General features: G+C 38.0%; 4 protein-coding genes across 5 annotated transcripts; 2 read left to right on the top strand and 2 right to left on the bottom strand.

Moving 5' to 3' along the window:
- The first annotated feature begins 567 nt into the window (after positions 1-567).
- On the top strand, positions 568-7,182 carry LOC140794782 (uncharacterized). 2 transcript variants are annotated; one of them, XM_073146960.1, is made up of 9 exons: positions 568-741; positions 884-1,006; positions 3,382-3,462; positions 3,587-3,675; positions 3,744-3,818; positions 4,554-4,612; positions 4,706-4,765; positions 6,353-6,586; positions 6,799-7,182. In XM_073146960.1, exons 2-9 carry the CDS (start codon positions 884-886, stop codon positions 6,858-6,860), a joined length of 783 nt encoding a protein of 260 aa, XP_073003061.1. In that variant the 5' UTR covers positions 568-741; the 3' UTR covers positions 6,861-7,182. The 2 variants fall into 2 exon arrangements, with proteins under 2 accessions (XP_073003061.1, XP_073003062.1); XM_073146961.1 differs by lacking the exon at positions 4,706-4,765 and having other exon boundaries at positions 615-741.
- Positions 7,183-7,960: 778 nt separating this feature from the next.
- Positions 7,961-11,054, top strand: LOC140795097 (COP9 signalosome complex subunit 8). The gene is made up of 5 exons (XM_073147475.1): positions 7,961-8,134; positions 8,217-8,296; positions 8,394-8,575; positions 9,616-9,723; positions 10,709-11,054. Exons 1-5 carry the CDS (start codon positions 8,051-8,053, stop codon positions 10,846-10,848), a joined length of 594 nt encoding a protein of 197 aa, XP_073003576.1. The 5' UTR covers positions 7,961-8,050; the 3' UTR covers positions 10,849-11,054.
- Positions 11,055-11,479: 425 nt separating this feature from the next.
- On the bottom strand, positions 11,480-14,852 carry LOC140795096 (uncharacterized). The gene is made up of 9 exons (XM_073147474.1): positions 14,445-14,852; positions 14,244-14,346; positions 13,693-13,800; positions 13,488-13,597; positions 13,277-13,384; positions 13,144-13,189; positions 12,805-12,936; positions 11,937-12,033; positions 11,480-11,789 (listed from the first exon to the last, which is right to left on the bottom strand). The coding sequence occupies exons 1-8, from the start codon at positions 14,663-14,665 to the stop codon at positions 11,950-11,952; spliced, it is 912 nt and encodes a 303-aa protein (XP_073003575.1). The 5' UTR covers positions 14,666-14,852; the 3' UTR covers positions 11,480-11,789; positions 11,937-11,949.
- Positions 14,853-15,664: 812 nt separating this feature from the next.
- LOC140795428 (uncharacterized) lies at positions 15,665-16,889 on the bottom strand. The gene has a single exon (XM_073147972.1). It carries the CDS (start codon positions 16,884-16,886, stop codon positions 15,942-15,944), a length of 945 nt encoding a protein of 314 aa, XP_073004073.1. The 5' UTR covers positions 16,887-16,889; the 3' UTR covers positions 15,665-15,941.
- Positions 16,890-16,984: the final 95 nt, after the last annotated feature.

Genomic DNA, 16,984 nt, shown 5'->3' with positions numbered 1-16,984 from the left:
CTTAGATAGTAACGAAGCTCGGGGCAACCAACATCTTCCACCTTAGATTCATAGTTAGCTCTCAGCTATTGATAACACCACGTTATTTTCCATTTCATGTCTCTATAATTTGATACTTTGAAGCTTATACATATGGACATTAGCTCCTCTAGGACAAGCAACTTTGGTGGATTAATTCAATTTCTAGCTATTAAATGCTAACTTTTCTTCTTAAATAGTAGCAAAATTGGATATATCCATGTGTAATGCGTAAAATATTGAATATTTATATATAAGTTTTATTGCAGTCTTCTTTACTACCATAATATTCTAAACCAGTGTCCTGATTAAGCTATCCAGATTCGGGTATGAACACGTGTATGGATTCGGATTAGATAAATCTAAATTTATATCCAATTAAATTTCTATATGGATCCGACCCGCTTTTCGCCCTTAGTTTCCGCCCGCAGATTAAAAAATCCTAATCAAATGAAGATGACGTCAAAAGACAGAAGCACGAAATGAAACGTCTCCGTTTACAGTACCGTGTAGTTATGTAGCCAACGTGTCAAAATACTACTCGATGCCATCGTCCGTCATCTGTCCGACCTCGCCTCGTCTCCGAACCCTATCCCCCTGGTTCTATTCCCACCCAACTATAAGTACCTTCTCGCCCTCAAAACCGCCTCCTCTCAGAGCGGAATCGAGCGGAAAAGAAGAACGAATACGAAGTCTCTCTCTCTCTCCCCTGGGGCTAAAGAGGTACGAAACCCTAGAAATTAGACCTCGTCGTATTGGATTCTCCTATTCTTATTCGGAGAAATTTTTTGGTATTTGGATGTGATTTAGGGTTTTGGGGGTTAGATCTTGATGTTTGGTGTTCTAATGGTTTTTGGATGTGTAGATGGATCGGTACCAGAGGGTGGAGAAGCCGCGAGGTGAGACGGCAATAAACGAGAACGAGATTAGGATAACGGCGCAGGGGAGGATAAGGAACTACATTAGCTACGCGATAACCTTGCTCCAGGTAATTTGTCTGCTAGTATATTTCTTTCCCTTTTTTTTTTTTGGGTATTAGAACGATCTAGTTAGTTTTCTTTAGTTTATGTGCGTCCCTAATCCGAATGAGCAGGAGATTTGTAAATATTTTGTTTTGACCATACACGCTAGTGTGATGCAACGTTTGATGCATATCACATCCATATATTTATCAGACTAAAAATGTTTAGTTTATGTGCGTCCTTAATCTGTATAAGCAGGAGGTTTGTAAAAATTTTGTTTTGACCATGCATGCTAGTGTGATGCAATGTTTGATGGTTACAACTTTTGGCACTAAATTTTAGTTTAATGGCTAAAAATTAGAACACCGGTCTTCTATCATCTCACCCAAAGTGAGACAAGCTTAACATTTTAAACAAACATAATAATAGTACAAAGGGTATTTTTTGAGAGACTTGAGATAGTTCATGCTATACAGGAGTTAGAATAATCCAATTCTTTTATTTACATAATTTAAGTATTGGACTATTTATCTATTGTCTACGAAATTAAAAAAAAGGAAAAAGGGAAAAGTAAAAAGGAAATTATATATCCATTGGAACTTCATATTGGATAATTTGGATCAGGTTACACCCCTAGATGTAGGGGGTTATATAATTAAACTCATGATTGAATTTGAATTCAGTTTGAGTCCGATATAATGCAATAACCAATGGACTAGATATGGATATTGCAACTATCTTTCCATGTAAAATCTGACTCAAGTCCAAATCTGACAAAATTTAATGGATATGGATTCAATCTTTCTACATATTTGATCGAGTCTTATTTGGTTACACCCCTAGCGGCATCACTTACTATCAGTTTACTAATTTTTTTGTTACAAGTACCCCGCTCAACTTTGGTTTCATGATGCCGTTGATGGAACTTGACCTATTAACCTTTTACTCTCATAAATAGATTTCTAGGGTACCATTAGAGGAGATTATTTATCATATACATTTATGAGGGAAGATTTTCCTTTCCACTAAAAGGAGAAATCACCATGTCAACCGTGATGTCCTCTTTTCTTCTTCAATTCTTGGTCAAGCTTTTCTTCCATCTTTGGTTTCTTTTTCTCATTTGATGATATATTCTCATATTTCTTCTTGAAAGGGAGAGGGAAGATCAAAATCAAAAGTGTTGCTATCAAAGGTTTCGAAACTCGGTATCAGAATTGGGATTGTGATCGACTATTAGAAAAAACGATACGTATCTGCCATATCGGTCATATCGGCCACCCGTATCAAATTTTTAATATTGTAAAATTCTAAATATAATTTAAAATGTAGAAAGTTTTCTAAAAAATTATAAAAAATAACAGAAAAATAAGAAATAAAAATTAGTCACATGAACTTTAAAAATTAAAGAAAAAACTCACTCAAAATTATAATAAATTTTGTCTTGAATTAGGCAAATTTTTATACTTGTAAATTATTACTTCAGAACAACATGAAAAGAGAGATCTTTCTTCACTATTGTTCTATAGCAGTAAGAAAAGAGGAGTTAAAAGTAGGTGAGAAAGAAAAAAAATGAAAAAGAAAAAACTTATCTGAGTTCACCAAAGTGTGGACTAGACAAAGGGGCTTACCGGAACGGCCGCCAAATGAATTCGGTGAAGTGTGAGAGTGAGATGAGAGTATGTGTGAGAGATAGAGAGTAAAAATTAAAAATTTGAAAAGAAAGCAATTGATGACATCAATTATTAATATTTTCTAGGTGAGATACATTTTAGATTCAACATGAATTTAAAAAGAAAATTAATTTCAACCGATATTTTGTTTTCAGTTGATACGACCGTAACCGGTCTGATCAGCCAATTTTGAGATCCATGATTGCTGTTAGGGAGGTTTGCAAAACTAACCCTAGAATAGCAATCTAATAAAGCTAGAAGGTGAAGAGGGAAGAGACAAATTGAGGCTCTGGATAATGGATTGTGATATGAGAATTTGAGAAAGAACACATAAAAGATTCAGGAAGAGGTGCCATACTTGAGCTTCTTTGGCATGTTGCACTAGAGAAGGTAGAGAGGAAGGAGACAAATTAAAAGGAAAGAATTATGAATTTTCCCTCTTAAGAGTTTTCCCCAATACAAAAAATGTATTTCGGTACAAAATATGCCATGCATTGAACTATAGGATGTTATTTTTGTACATCTCTCATTGTCTATGGTGTTGTCTTTCAAGCACTTGAGAGGGTAATATTGTCAATCAGTTCATGTTTTGGTCTCTATCATTCCCATTGATACTCTGTATCTGTGGAACATATTGGCTTTTAGAAAAAAAAGTCTGCTTATATTGTGAAATCTTGCTTTGTGTGGAATGCATGTTTTTATTGATCTGTCTTCCCCATACTCTTTTGCAGGAGAAAGGTTCAGATGAAATTATAATCAAGGCCATGGGGAGAGCTATAAATAAGTCAATCGTGATTGTGGAATTGATCAAGGTCAGATCTGTTTTCTATTTCCATACATGCTTGAGACAATGCTTTGGCAAGCCATGAGCTTTATCACTATTTTTCATGTGAGTGAGATGTCCTACTGAGTAACAGAGTTACTTTATACTTTCAGAGAAGAGTTGCAAGCCTGCATCAAAACACCACGATTGAATCTATTGACATAATTGACACATGGGAGCCTTTGGAAGAAGGCCTTCTCCCGTAAGATTCCATATTGTCCCTTTACTTTTAGTTGGTGTGTCTGTGAGCTGATGCATTTATATGTGCAGTCTTGAGACCACTCGCCACGTGTCAGTGATATCCATAACACTGTCGAAGAAGGAGCTTGATACGACCTCTCCCGGGTAGGTAGAAAAATATATTTTTTCTTCTGTAGCATATTGCTGTTGGCCTTCCAAATAATTTGACATGGCAGGGGGTCTTTGCTAGCTATGGGAATTGTTATTGTCAGAGTTGGTAGTGTAGACTTGTTCAATGATTTGTTTGACTTCCTTTCACTATAAATAAGAATTATAATAGAGATACATTGTCATCCATGTGGGCCACTGCCTCCCTTCCCTATACTTTTATTGCCGTCGAACATGCGTCTCTGGAATTTTTTATTATAAATTATAAATAACTTTAGTTTTTTATTGAGCACTTAAAATGCATGTTACTATACTTAATAAAGTTTCTTATTTTTTAGATTACGTTTTTCTACACCTGTAAATAATGTAATATCAACATAATTTTCACCTATACTTTAGTTATGCTTCTTCAACGAAGTCTTTGTTATATATGTTGGTATGTCCATCATTTCACCATTAATTCTTTTATTAGTGTTATTATGTGTTGATGTGTCTATTGGTGTAGCTGTGTTTTGGCTTTTTGCATGTTTGCTTCTAGTCTGCATGTGCATATCCAAGATAGCAAGTTATTAAATGGACGAAATTGTGGCTACATGCAATGTCTACTCTTTCTGTACAACTAACCGTTATAGGTTGTTGCGTAGAGAGGTACAAGGATTGTATGATATTTTTGTGAAGTATTTTAGTTCTTTATCCCTTGAGATATAATCTTTTATCCTTTTTGGTGCTTAGATATCAGCCACCAATACCTGATGATCAGGTGAAGCCATTGGCCGACTTTGGCTATGGAGGTACTAGTTTAATTAATTAAATGCTGCTCTTGTTGATTCTTTTTTTCTTTTCATATTAGTCAACATAATATCTTTCTGGTTGTGTGGATCTAGACACCCAACCAAGTAGTCGGGGAAGAGGTCGTGGGGGGCGAGGAAGGGGCAGGAGTAGAGGTACGTATTTTGTTGATATCTGGGAGCAGGCTTTCCGAACATCCTCATTTGAGTCACTTTGCTCTAACATTAGGCTCATAAATAGTTAATACCCATCAAAGTTTTTGTTAGTAGATCCTTTTGTATTGTCTCTAGAAAAAATGGATGGAAAAGAAAATGTATTTAAGTTTTTAACATTTTTTGTGACTTCTGGGTGGTAGTGCTATATTAATCATATAGAGAGGTTCCTTTTTATTCGGCTTATGGTAGAAATACATACAACAGGCTCTTTATGCTCGTTTAGTTTGAAATCTCATAATCTTAGTTTTCATTTATGATGCGAAGTGAATCAAATCGGATCGCATTATAAGGATATTGGCCTCGATAGATCGAGTCTATTTATTTTTTAATTAATTAATGCTTATTTCTTATGTAAGTTCTTAGGTAAGTCTAGTTAAGTCAAATAAGTATCTAAGGCAAGTCAAATTAAATCATGTAAGCTTATAAAGCAAATCCAAATAAGTTATATAAATCTTTAATATCTTAATTCGAGTCATGTAAGCTTTAAGGCTAGTCCTAGTAGGACTTATTATACTTGACTTCTATTTTTCTGGGGGGTTGAGCTTTTTTATTTAATAATCTAAACATTGAGAAATTATTGAGTTTAACTAATTTATTATTATCGCATTCACCGTTTTATCGGAGCCGGTAAATTATTTTTATCTTTATAGGAGTAGATCTTAATCGTAGAACTCTTCCAAGCTTCTAAATTCTAGTCACTATCTTCTTCCACGAGCCATCTTATTTTACGGCCATCGACCACCACTCTTGGCTGTTAGCCACCATCCGACAACTGTCGCAACGTCGGATAATTTTCAATATGTCCAATTCTGACATTCTTTCACTGTTTTAATTATATCTTTTTATTTCGACATCGGAATTATGTGAAACTAAAGCCATTAGTTCCATGACTATCGAGGCATCCTCTTATAAAATTATCATAATTTTTTTACGTCTAGATCATTTCAGATCTAGTTTATAACAATTTATTTCATGTGCCAAGCATGTTTCAATGTAAAATGATGCAGTGATCTTTGCATGGTCATTTATGGTCAAAAGGGATCAATCATATAAAGGGGCTCCTCTTTTGTTCTGGTAGAAATATACATGGCAGGTTCCCTATGCTGGTCTAGTTCTTATTTAGTTCATGTACCAATATCTTCAAAAGCACAATGATTTAGTGATTTTTTTACACGAGTCATCATTGTCAAAAGGGATTTGGTGCCTTTTCTCATGGGTTGTCAGGCTCGAAAAATTTGGCAAGTTAGGTCATCCAATGTGAGGAAAGAGTTAAGTTAAATTATAAGAAGCTTGCTTGGAAAGCAATGTCTTTTTTTTCTTTTTTCTTTTCAACTTTCTTATATTTGTGTGGTGCTTAACTTATGTATGATTATCAAGAGATATAGCTAATGAGTATATGTAGGATGCTCTTTCAAACTCCATAGGTTTCACCTTTTTGGTTATGGTTCCTCTATTGTTATGGAGCAAACCTTTTGGTATCAAACTGTGGGGCCTAATTCTTGTTTGGTTTGTCATTGCTATATACAGGAATTAGCAATGGGCTGCGAGATTATGAAGAGGATGGTGGATGGGATGATGAGCCTGGATATGTTGGCAGAGGGAGAGGGCGTGGAAGAGGGCGTGGTGCCTTTGGACGTGGAAGGGGCTACAGTGGTGGCTACGGTGGGGGCTATGGTGAAGGCTATGGTGGCAGAGATATGCCACAAGAATCTGGTGGATATGATGATGATGAGCAATATGCACCTCCTCCCCAAGGACGTGGTAAGCTCTTCGAATATTGATATGTGTAATATTTCATGACTTGTATGCAATCCTTTTTAATCTTAATTAGTACTTCTGTTTATCTCATCATATCTTATACAAATGCTTTTTTTTTTTTTTAAATCTTACCAAGATCATTCATTCTTATGTTTCATTTGCATTTGCAATACTGTGTGTGTTTCATGCTAGCAGCTAATATCATTGTTTTGTAGGACGCGGCCGAGGAGGAAGAACCCGGGGTCGTGGACGTGGCCGCGGACGTGGCAGGGACTAGAAGAAATGCATAATCCCTCGGCTTCTTAGTACTTATCTTTGTGCGTTGCTACTGATGTCTTACCTCCTTGGTTTCGATGTCTTTGAGTGCCATGTAATTTACTGATGACCTGCTGCTACCTTTAGGATTAGGCTGGTTGTAGTTTTGTAGTTTAGATAATTTTTCCAATTTACTATTACCTCAAGTTTGGTTCTTTAATTGTGAAATTGTACAATTAGTAGTAGCTTTTGCAGGAATTTTAGAGCAGGACATTCGTTTATTCTTGTAGCAGATGATCGACTCCTTTTTATCTTCTCTTGTTATATGAACTTGTGGTTAACAATTTGTGGGATCGATTAACGTAATTTCTAATTCAAGGACTTAACCGTTTATGTGTAATTCTTATTATTTTCGCATTAAAAATCTTCTGCAGAACTTTGATATCAGAAGTTCTCCTATCCCCTCAAGAAATCACAGTTGTTTTTTGATTTCAATTATCTCCCACCAAATATCCTGCAACAAAAATTGATATTTAGTTAAAAAGTTATGTCATTAGGGATGCCCAAACAAAGATGTCATCAAGGAATCATCCAAAGTATTTCCGTTTAACAGAGTACAGCTAAATATATATATATATATAATAAAAAAAAGCTTCCTTGAAAATAAAAGGTAAGACTGAAAAATTAAAATGCAAATTAGCTAGATATCGCACAAGAAGGTAAATTGCGGAGCAGCTTAATACCCTCTTAATCGTTATAAGGTTATACCTCCGGATCTAGAAAAAATTAATGTCTAAAATTATTGTGAAATAAGGATAAAACATCTTATGCTTTGTCTTTATTGTAATTCACATTCTACTATATAATTGTTTATTATTTAATCTTTATATTTTGTTTTCAATATCTTAAAAATATATCTTAGTACCCTTTAATAAAAATTTCAAAGTAAAAATAAAAATAAATAAAGAATCAAATTATAAAGCAAATGATGTGTATTTTAGGTTTTCTATTTTTTTTTAATTTTTAAAAATATTTTATATTTTGTTATCAATGGTCAGATAAAGTTAAAAAGTATTTTACTATTTTTAACGCATTAAGGCCATTCTAGACTCATTTTGCTCGTCGCTTCCCTCCCCACCTTTTATTAACTACCAAGTAAGTAACAAAGAAGCGAAGAAGACTCAAAAAGAGATTTACGAACGCATTCCAAAGATGGATCTCTCCCAAATCCACGACGCCATCGCTTCCAAGGCCTTCGCGCAGCTCGCCGATATCTGCGACGAGCTCCTCCTCCAGGTGCAAATCCATCCCCACTCTTAGGGTTTTCTCCTCCTCAATCTCTTCTACACCATTCTAAAGTCAGTCCGATTCCTCTCAGGTTGATGCGAGGGGCGCCGCCTCCCCGGAGCAGTGGCCCTACACGATCCATCTCCTTTCCCACCTCTACGCGAACGATCTGTGAGTTTAACCCTACTCCTTGTTCGATCTCTCGCCTTCTTTTACTCGTTTAATTATGTTTGGATCGAGGGATCTTAGTCTGCTGTTGGGGTTTCAGAAATAGCGCGAGGTTCTTGTGGAAATCGGTGCCCCAGGCGATCAAGGAGAGCCGACCTGAGCTCGTGGCGGCTTGGAGGATCGGCCAGTGCCTCTGGAATCGGGATTACGCTGGGGTTTATGGTGCGATTCGTGGGTTCGATTGGAGCCCTGAGGTGGCCGGGCTAGTCGCGGCCTTCTCGGGTGAGTTTGATTCGATGATGCTTTTCTTATTCTAACACCTGATCATGACGAATTTTTTCATAGGATGGAGAAATAGAATATTTCAAAAAAAAAAAATTCCTTCTTCTTCTTTCAGCATATTTCGAATTGGAATTATGATGTTACTTGTATTAGTACTCAAAAAGAGGCTGGAGTGGTGACATATTGAAGGACTATGTTCTTGTAGTAGTGGTATTCTTCTGGAGTTGATTCAGCTTTGAAAGTAGAGATACTTTTGATTTTTTTTTAGCTTGGAAATGTTGGAAGAAATGGGATTTTCTTCCTTGTGCTCAAAACTAAGTAACATGGATATTTCAATAAAGTTGTGTATTAGTCTTATCTTACTACTGATTGATGTATGCTTCTATTATGACACGAGTTTTCAAGTACTTATACTAAGCTTTCTGCATGTTGAAATACACTTGATTTTCATTTGTTGAAGCCATTCTAGGTATATCCAGTAAAGATGTACTGAAATTGCTTTTGTGAATGATGTGTGCTATGAAGCATTTGGAATATTCACTCATCTAATGCAGTATATCATCTGCTCTGTTTTCTACTTTATAAAACTGGGACATGCAAGATAGAATTGATACAGGCACTGAATGTTGTGTACATGTGAGAGGGATGGCCAGATTGTCATGACTGAGATAAGTCATAAAGACAAAGTTTATAATAACTGGATGCACATTTTGTTAGTTTAAGTTAGTTTGGCAATTAGGATGGCCATAGAGTGATGATGGAAAGTTCAACAGTTGGCTATACGGGTTATAAACAGTCATGAACCTGTGTGCCTTCGTACAAGCCAAATCTTATGGGTTCTGGAATATTTCGAACCTGTGGCATTTTATGCCATCAACAATATAAAAGCAGCACACTAAAACCAATCTCTATAGTGAACTGAGTGAGCGGTACTTTCTTAGTTTACTTATATCATGATCTCGTACTTACTAAAGTCAAACAAGTTGCTATGCTATCTTATTAATGGTAGTATGCTCACCATGGATGTTTTGCCGATGCAGAGAGTTACACAAAGAGGATGTTTCAGCTGTTAACTTCTGCATATTCAACAATCGGTGTTGTGGATGTGGCTCACTTCATTGGAATGAGTGAGGAGGATGCTACAAAGTGTATGTTTCTAAATTCTTTTCGTCACATACTTAATTTCATTTGTCTTATTACCTGACAGCTTGGACTATTGAAGGGTACGTTTGCTAGTATTACGTTCATCTTTTAGTTCTTCAAATCCAGACTTGTCTGCCTTTCTCCTCTGTCCATAGCCCTATATATCTCCATGATATATGCGGTCTTATCAATAACCTTTTCGCTTGAAAGTTCCGTTTTTGTTGGCGTGATCTGATACTAGTTTCCTTTCATCTCTCTGATGTAACTTTCTCATTATTTTCTCATTACTTCCACTCTCTAGACCTGATTCAAGTTGTCAAAACACCTAAGAGTCCAAATGGCAAACCCCCTAAGACTTAGGCAGATTGCCCATTCCTAGGCAAATACATGGAAAAGATTATTTTAACAATTGTTTATATCAAATACAGGCTGTAATGTTATGTGTTGCTAAAGTTAAATATATTATCTTGGGGATATATACTTGACCAGTAGATATCTTACTGTTGAACGTCCAAAAAATTTGTGAATTACTATTGATTTAACCAGATATCATGTTGCATTCACCGCATTCAAGAATCGTTAGCAACCTAAACCTCATAGGATATCTTCAAGAAGTAATTCAAGCAGTCTATTTTACAGCAAACAAGCAGAGAGAAGAAAACAACATATTTCAGAAGTGCTCTGACATAGGGAGTGATAGATGCATAGACATACTAGAGAATAATAATGAATGTACCATTGTGAGTTAATGACTTAATGTTGATTTCTTGCTAAAAACGAGAACCCATAATATTGTATTTATGTAATCAGACACCAACAAAGGGATTTTAGTTTGTGCCCACAGGCCACACCTTTAGTATGTGAGGTCCAAGTACTACATTTGATACTCCATTATTCTAGTCATCTAATGTGATATGACATGCCATTTTGCACCTTTCTTGCTATGTTGCTGTTTGCTTTCGCTTTTACATTTATGGCTTTTACCTACAGATGCATTGCAGCAGGGCTGGAGTTTGGACTCATCATCTCAGATGCTTACTGTTATAAAGCCAAAGATTGCGACCGAGCAGAAATTGGATTCGAGCAAACTACAACGCCTAACTGAATTTGTTTTCCACCTGGAGCACTAACATCAATTTTCTTCTGCTTTACTGAAAATCTCTTGCTGTTATGAACCAGTGGTAGTATGTTATTTCCTCATACTGCACTAGTACCTTGGCTGAGAGAAACATATGCCTGTAAACATATGTTTCTAAAAGTCTCTCGAGTCTTCTGCTTAAATCACTCTGTGCATTTGTCTATATTCTGATCAAATATTGCCATTTTTGGTACGAGATATTGAGATGAGTCAGGTTAGATGTCAGCCAAAGCTGCTAATACTGTGTTTCCACTTGGTGTGCGATTGAAAGTTGAATCTACTGACAAAAGCACTCCCGAATCAAGCATTTTTATTTTTGGATAGCTGCAGTTTGTGCGCACTTGTGAACTGCTAATGCCATTGCTCCTATAAAGTTTTCAGCACGCAATATCACATGTTGATCTAATTGATACACCATTAAGTTTTTCTATCTCTCAGAAAGCAAATAGCTTGAAAACGAGATTAAATATTCTCTGAACCTGTTTAGATGCTGCATACTTGATGTCCGCTGGATTGTTCAAAATACTCTGGATCGGCCCTTCTTTTTTTTTCTTTGCAATTTGATTTAAACTGAAGCAAATCATGCTTGCATTTAGCTCACTTAACGAGCTCAAGGGAGGCTGTTTACAGCCCAAAACTATGATTGCTTTATAATACTTCACCTTCAAGCTCAAGGATGTACAGGCAAAGTACATAATAAAATAGGTAGTTCTATTACACCCAGCCGCCTAAATATAACAAGAAAGATATTTTATCCAAAGCAATAAAATGGCGTAACGCAGCCCATCCTTCTGCCTTTCATTAAGGACTTCTATAGACCAGCTTTTTTCTCCCTAAAACGCTGATGCAGGGCCTTTTCTTCAATCAAGGGTGGGATATATTTCACGTAACTCACCCAGATAAAAACAGCCCAGAGTTGTTAGTGCCCTTTTCCTGATACAAGAATCCAAAGACAATCAAAAGCTTCACAGCACTAATTGCTGCATATGTTGAGTTTGTTGACCGCACTTTGGCTTCTTGCTTCTGTACGGAAGCCGATGCGTAACCTGAATCAAAGGATTCTAATGGCAGTCGCTTTACCTTTGTTTGCTTGTCATTGTCTCCAAACACAAACGGTGCCATCCACCGAGGATGTCAACATACAGGCTTCTTGCGGGTGGTAGCTCACACTGGTCACCTATCGAGAAAAACATTGATGCTTGCCTTTAGTTTGGGGATGCCACAGACTTTGAACCACTGATTTCTTATTGAAATATTACAAGGTAGTATAGCTACATAAGTATTAAACATTGTAAAGAAATGATTATAGAAATAATCAACAAAAAATTGAACAAAAAAAACCTATTGTAATTGTGCTTATGAACAAAACTTATATTTTATGTTTATAGTATCAGGATGGGAGGCCATGCATGCAGAAGAAACACGTCAAAATGTTTGCACAGTGCATTTTTACTTGGATGCAGCCAAATACCAGGAAATGGAATAATAACGAAACACACGGACATTTTGGTCTAGCACAACAAGCTGACTAGTAAGGCATATGTAAATCTTAAACACTATGACCAGATGGCTCAGAGTCCACAAACCCCCATGAACAAGGTTTAGACCAAGTCTCGATGTCGCCACATAAAACAAATAAATGTAATAGAGCATGAGTTTCCTCACCGAGAGGAGTCCAATAACTAGCTCATCTTTAGATGTGCACATCTTTCAAGTTTCACCAGGGAGAAGAATAGATCTCTCACTACATCGAATATTCAAAAGGCTTGCCCTAAGATCATCTTTTTTTAAGAGGACTAAAATAGTTCATGGATGGATATAGTAAAACTTCATTAATTCATGTCCTAAAGAATCCAAATTGCAAGAAATAGGAATTTCATGAGACAAATGTTAATTCAACTTTAGGTTTTCCTCTACAAACCATATACTTAAAAAAGGAAGAACATACCACAGACTTGTGTGCACGAAATTTTGATACCACTGATCCATCTACCAAATCCCAAAAGAAGATGGAACCATCCTCAGATCCACCAGCAACATGTGCATCAGTATTGGTGAGGCAGCAATCCATTTTGTAAGACTGCGGAAAAGAGAAAATCATAATCAGCAGCTGCTGAAAGAGAGATTGGTGCATCTTCTAAGTATTACTCTCTCTTTGTCTGATAATTGGTACTTCTCTACTCCCTTATCGATGCATGTCTTTTGTAGTACCCAAGAAGGAAAAAAACAGGTAAAGAAATCAAAGATGAAGTAACAAGATAAAATTCAGATAATTTTACTACCGTACCTTGCATGTATGCCCCTTGTATTCTTGCAAAAGTTCCCCTGTGGACCTACCAACAGAGATTAAAGCTCAATAAACTAAAATACAAGCAGTGATTCAATTTTCAAAACTTTTAGGGAATAGTATTAGATATTACCTATCAAGAAGCCTCAGGGTAGAATCTAAGCAACCAGCTAAAACGCAGTTGCCATCATTTGACAAAGATATACAGTTCACAGGCTGCCCCAAGTTGTCCGAAAGTTCTCTAACATATTATATATATAGTAATAAGTCACTAACATATGATGGAGGAGAATCTTAAATTCAAAATATAACTGAATTTATGGAGGAAGATTAATGGTACATACCTACCAATGCGAATATCAAATGTCCGGACAGTACCATCGACACTGCCAGCAATTATTTCAGTTTTTGTCAGATGCACAGACATTACACTGTCTTGAAATGTGTCAATGATCTGATACATCAAACATAAATATATTAAGCAATTGGCAAGAAAGACTAAAGATTTCTACCAAAGAAGTGGCAAAACAGTGCGAAATGGAATGTTACCTGAATTGGCTCAGTGCTTTGAGACCTACAGTCAAATGCACGTACTGAGCGATCATAACCAGCTGACACTACCACCGATGAATACTCATTAAACTTCACAGAGTTGACCTAAAAGCACAAGACAGATAAACCATTTAGCTCGGCTAATCCATCAAACCTTCTTGTTCGCAGAAACTCTGCCACATCAAACAATGAGTTTGTAACTGCAGTATCAAATGAGCATTCTCAAGGTCCATGCCTCCATAGATAATCAACGTAATAAAAAATAAATAAAAGACTAGCACCTATTACTTTCTGCAACGGTGCCTTGTATGAGCTGGAACACTTTAAGACTACTATAAGGGAAGAATAGAATCTTTGTTCTCATTTATTTCCTCTTCTTCTTCTACTCTAGAATCCAATATCTACTAGTTTGTTCCGACAAGCTAGTACTAAAGAATAGATGAATCTAAGTAGATTCTTGAGAAAAGTTGAAATCAAGAACTTGGGTTCTTAGGAAATGAAGGGCAAAAATGTTGAGAAAGACAATGGAAAGGAAAAGGGGGGCAAACCTCGCTGTCATGACCACGAAATTTACGGATGACACGGCCCGTGGTGACGTCCCAATAAAACACCTGCCGGTCTCCTCCGCATGACACCAGCTTCGCATTGTCCCTGAAATTTAAGCATATAATCTCATCAAAACTGAACAAATTTGAGAAGCTACACAAAATAGATATCTAGAGAGAGAGAGAGAGAGAGAGAGAGAGTACGAGGTGACGTGGACGTCCCGGACTTCGCGGCCGTGAGACTTGTAGGTCTTGATGTGGATGCCGCGGTGGGGATTCCAAAGGCGGAGGGTGCGATCCTTGCCGCAGCTGAGGCAGTAGTTGCCATCCTTGTTGAATCGGACGGCCAGGACTGCGCCCTCGTGGCCCTTCAGCACGTTCGCCTCCCGCCTCGGCAGATCGCCTCCGCCCGGCGCCGACATCATTCCCTCCCTAGAATATAGCCCCCTGATTTCGGCCCAATCAAACCCTCCCCACTCGAAAGGATCTTAGGGCAAGTTTTGCACGACCTGACCTTGAGCTCGAGACCGTGGCTGTTGTTGGATTTGTTAGGCCCCTCACAATGGTCAACCAGTAAACTAATTACCTCACAAAAGGACCAGCACTCGGATTGTCGTTCTTCGTTTGGTATTTATTTATTTATATTCGTGAGTTTTGCCGGTTTGTAAGGAGAGAGAGGAATTAGCCGCCAGAAACTTAAAAAGTGTCCCAACAAATGTTTATTTCTGTTATTTAATCCCTTAGCTTTTATATGTTTTCCATTTAAAATAAACTGTGATAATGGTAATATTGTGTTAAAACTGTTATTAAGCTTTTAACCATCTTACTCTTTATTATATCATATCTGTTTGAAATACTTTTGATATGCAAATATAAGATCGAGAAAACTTGAGATGAAAATCATCAGACTAAAATATATTTACAGAACATTTTTTGTAGTTTTTATTTAAAAGAAAATAAAAATATTTATTATTATTATTATTCTGTTAGACAATTATATATATTAGAACTATGAGGAGATTAACACTAACTAAAGTTCAGGGAACCAATCTGAATTTCACAAGGGTGTAAATTATATTTCTCACCTTTTTTTATTTATCCTCGAGTATTAGTTCATTACCCTCAGGCTTACCAAATGTGCTAGTAATGTTTTGGATGTCCCACTGCCCACTCGGATGCTTATTTCATACTAATTATCTTCCTATATATTTCATTCTTATCTTTACAAATATCTACTAACTCTTCCTATAAGCCATCCTATTATTCATCCGTAACATTGTAAAGGTCGTTACGGAAGACCTTATTTGCCAGAGCAATAATTGATCCTTTCTGTACATTTGATAAATATAAATCATAGAATATTTCATAGCAATATTTGTTTGTATAAGACTACTCAGAAGGAAAGATCAATTGACAAAGGAAAAGGGAAAAGAAATCAGAGTTTTCTTTCATTCAGTGGCTTCAAATTTTTGAATTTGAACTATCCAACGAAGCACAGGTAGAAACGAATTGCATTCATCCTCGACTCTATTATACGTTGCATCTATACTATCCAAATTCCAAACTAAACTATTCAAATCCACTTCTAATTGTCAGTTATCTAGTAGAAAAATAGAGAGATATCTAGAAGCAAGTAAAGATGAGTGTGAGTTACGAGAGAAGGCTTCCCACGAGAGTCGGAAGCCCACGGACGTCCGTACATCAGAACCCGCCTTCCGACGTAGCCACAGAACGGTGACTCGAACCGCTACGTCCCGCGATGACGTGGTAGCACCCGTCCTGATCCCCGGCGCAGACGTTCGTCTCTTCCTCAACCCGTACACCACCCTTCCAAGAAATCCCCATCATCCCCTCGGGACTCGGCGCCGGCGAGCTCGGCGAGATCCCGCCTGGCGGAAACGCAATCTCTGATACAATCGGAGAGATCTCTTCCGCTCCGATCCTAGGCGGCACCGCGGGGCGAAACCGAACAAGATCTATCGAAGGGGGAGCCACCGGTGGAAATATGGATATCATCTCCGGTGCGGGGGAATTCGGATACGGAGAGGACGCCGGAGACCACAGATCAGGCTGATTGACCGGAGGAAAGATCATATCCAGAGATCTCGTAGGTGGAATCGGGATCTGACGGTGGAGAGAGGTGGACAGGATCCCGGCTAGGCCATGTACGGCGAGATCGGGGCCATCATATACCCCCGGAATGGCGATCTCAACCCCGTTCGCCGTCAAGACCTCGGATCCACCACCACCGATGCCAGATCGCCGCGAGATGTAGATCTGACGGTTGGAGAGGAGGGTCGGGAGAGGAGAATCAAGAGAGAGGAGAGCGTTGAAGGGGAAGTGGCCGAGGGCGACGTGGGAGCGAAGGGATCGTACGTAAGAGAAGGCGGAGGAGGTCATGTCGAGGGAGAAGAGGGAAGCATCGGTAGGGGCAAAGAGGGTGAAGGCGGAGGAGTTGGAGCTGGAGAGGAGATCGAAGCGGACGTCTGAGGCGGTGATGGCGTTTCCGAATAGCGTGTAGCCGCGCAATCGGAGGGCGGAGATGGCGGCGGAGAGCTCGAGGTCGGAGACGGACATCGTCGTGGAGAAGAAGGTAAAGGAGAGGAGGAGGAGGAGGAGGAGGAGGAGAGGGTTTGGCTTCGCCATTGGAGAGGTGGGGATTAGAGTGAGGAAGTCGGGGTTTATATAGACGGGTAGAACGATGATTTGAATATTGGAGTTATTGCTCAACCGATGGCGGGAAA

Source organism: Typha latifolia, chromosome 9 (genome assembly GCF_019914945.1).
Source record: "Typha latifolia isolate L0001 chromosome 9, TyphaL0001v2, whole genome shotgun sequence".
Taxonomy (NCBI): Eukaryota; Viridiplantae; Streptophyta; class Magnoliopsida; order Poales; family Typhaceae; genus Typha; species Typha latifolia.
The sequence above is the reverse complement of the archived record's forward strand: the minus strand, read 5'-3'. Positions and strand labels throughout refer to the sequence as shown.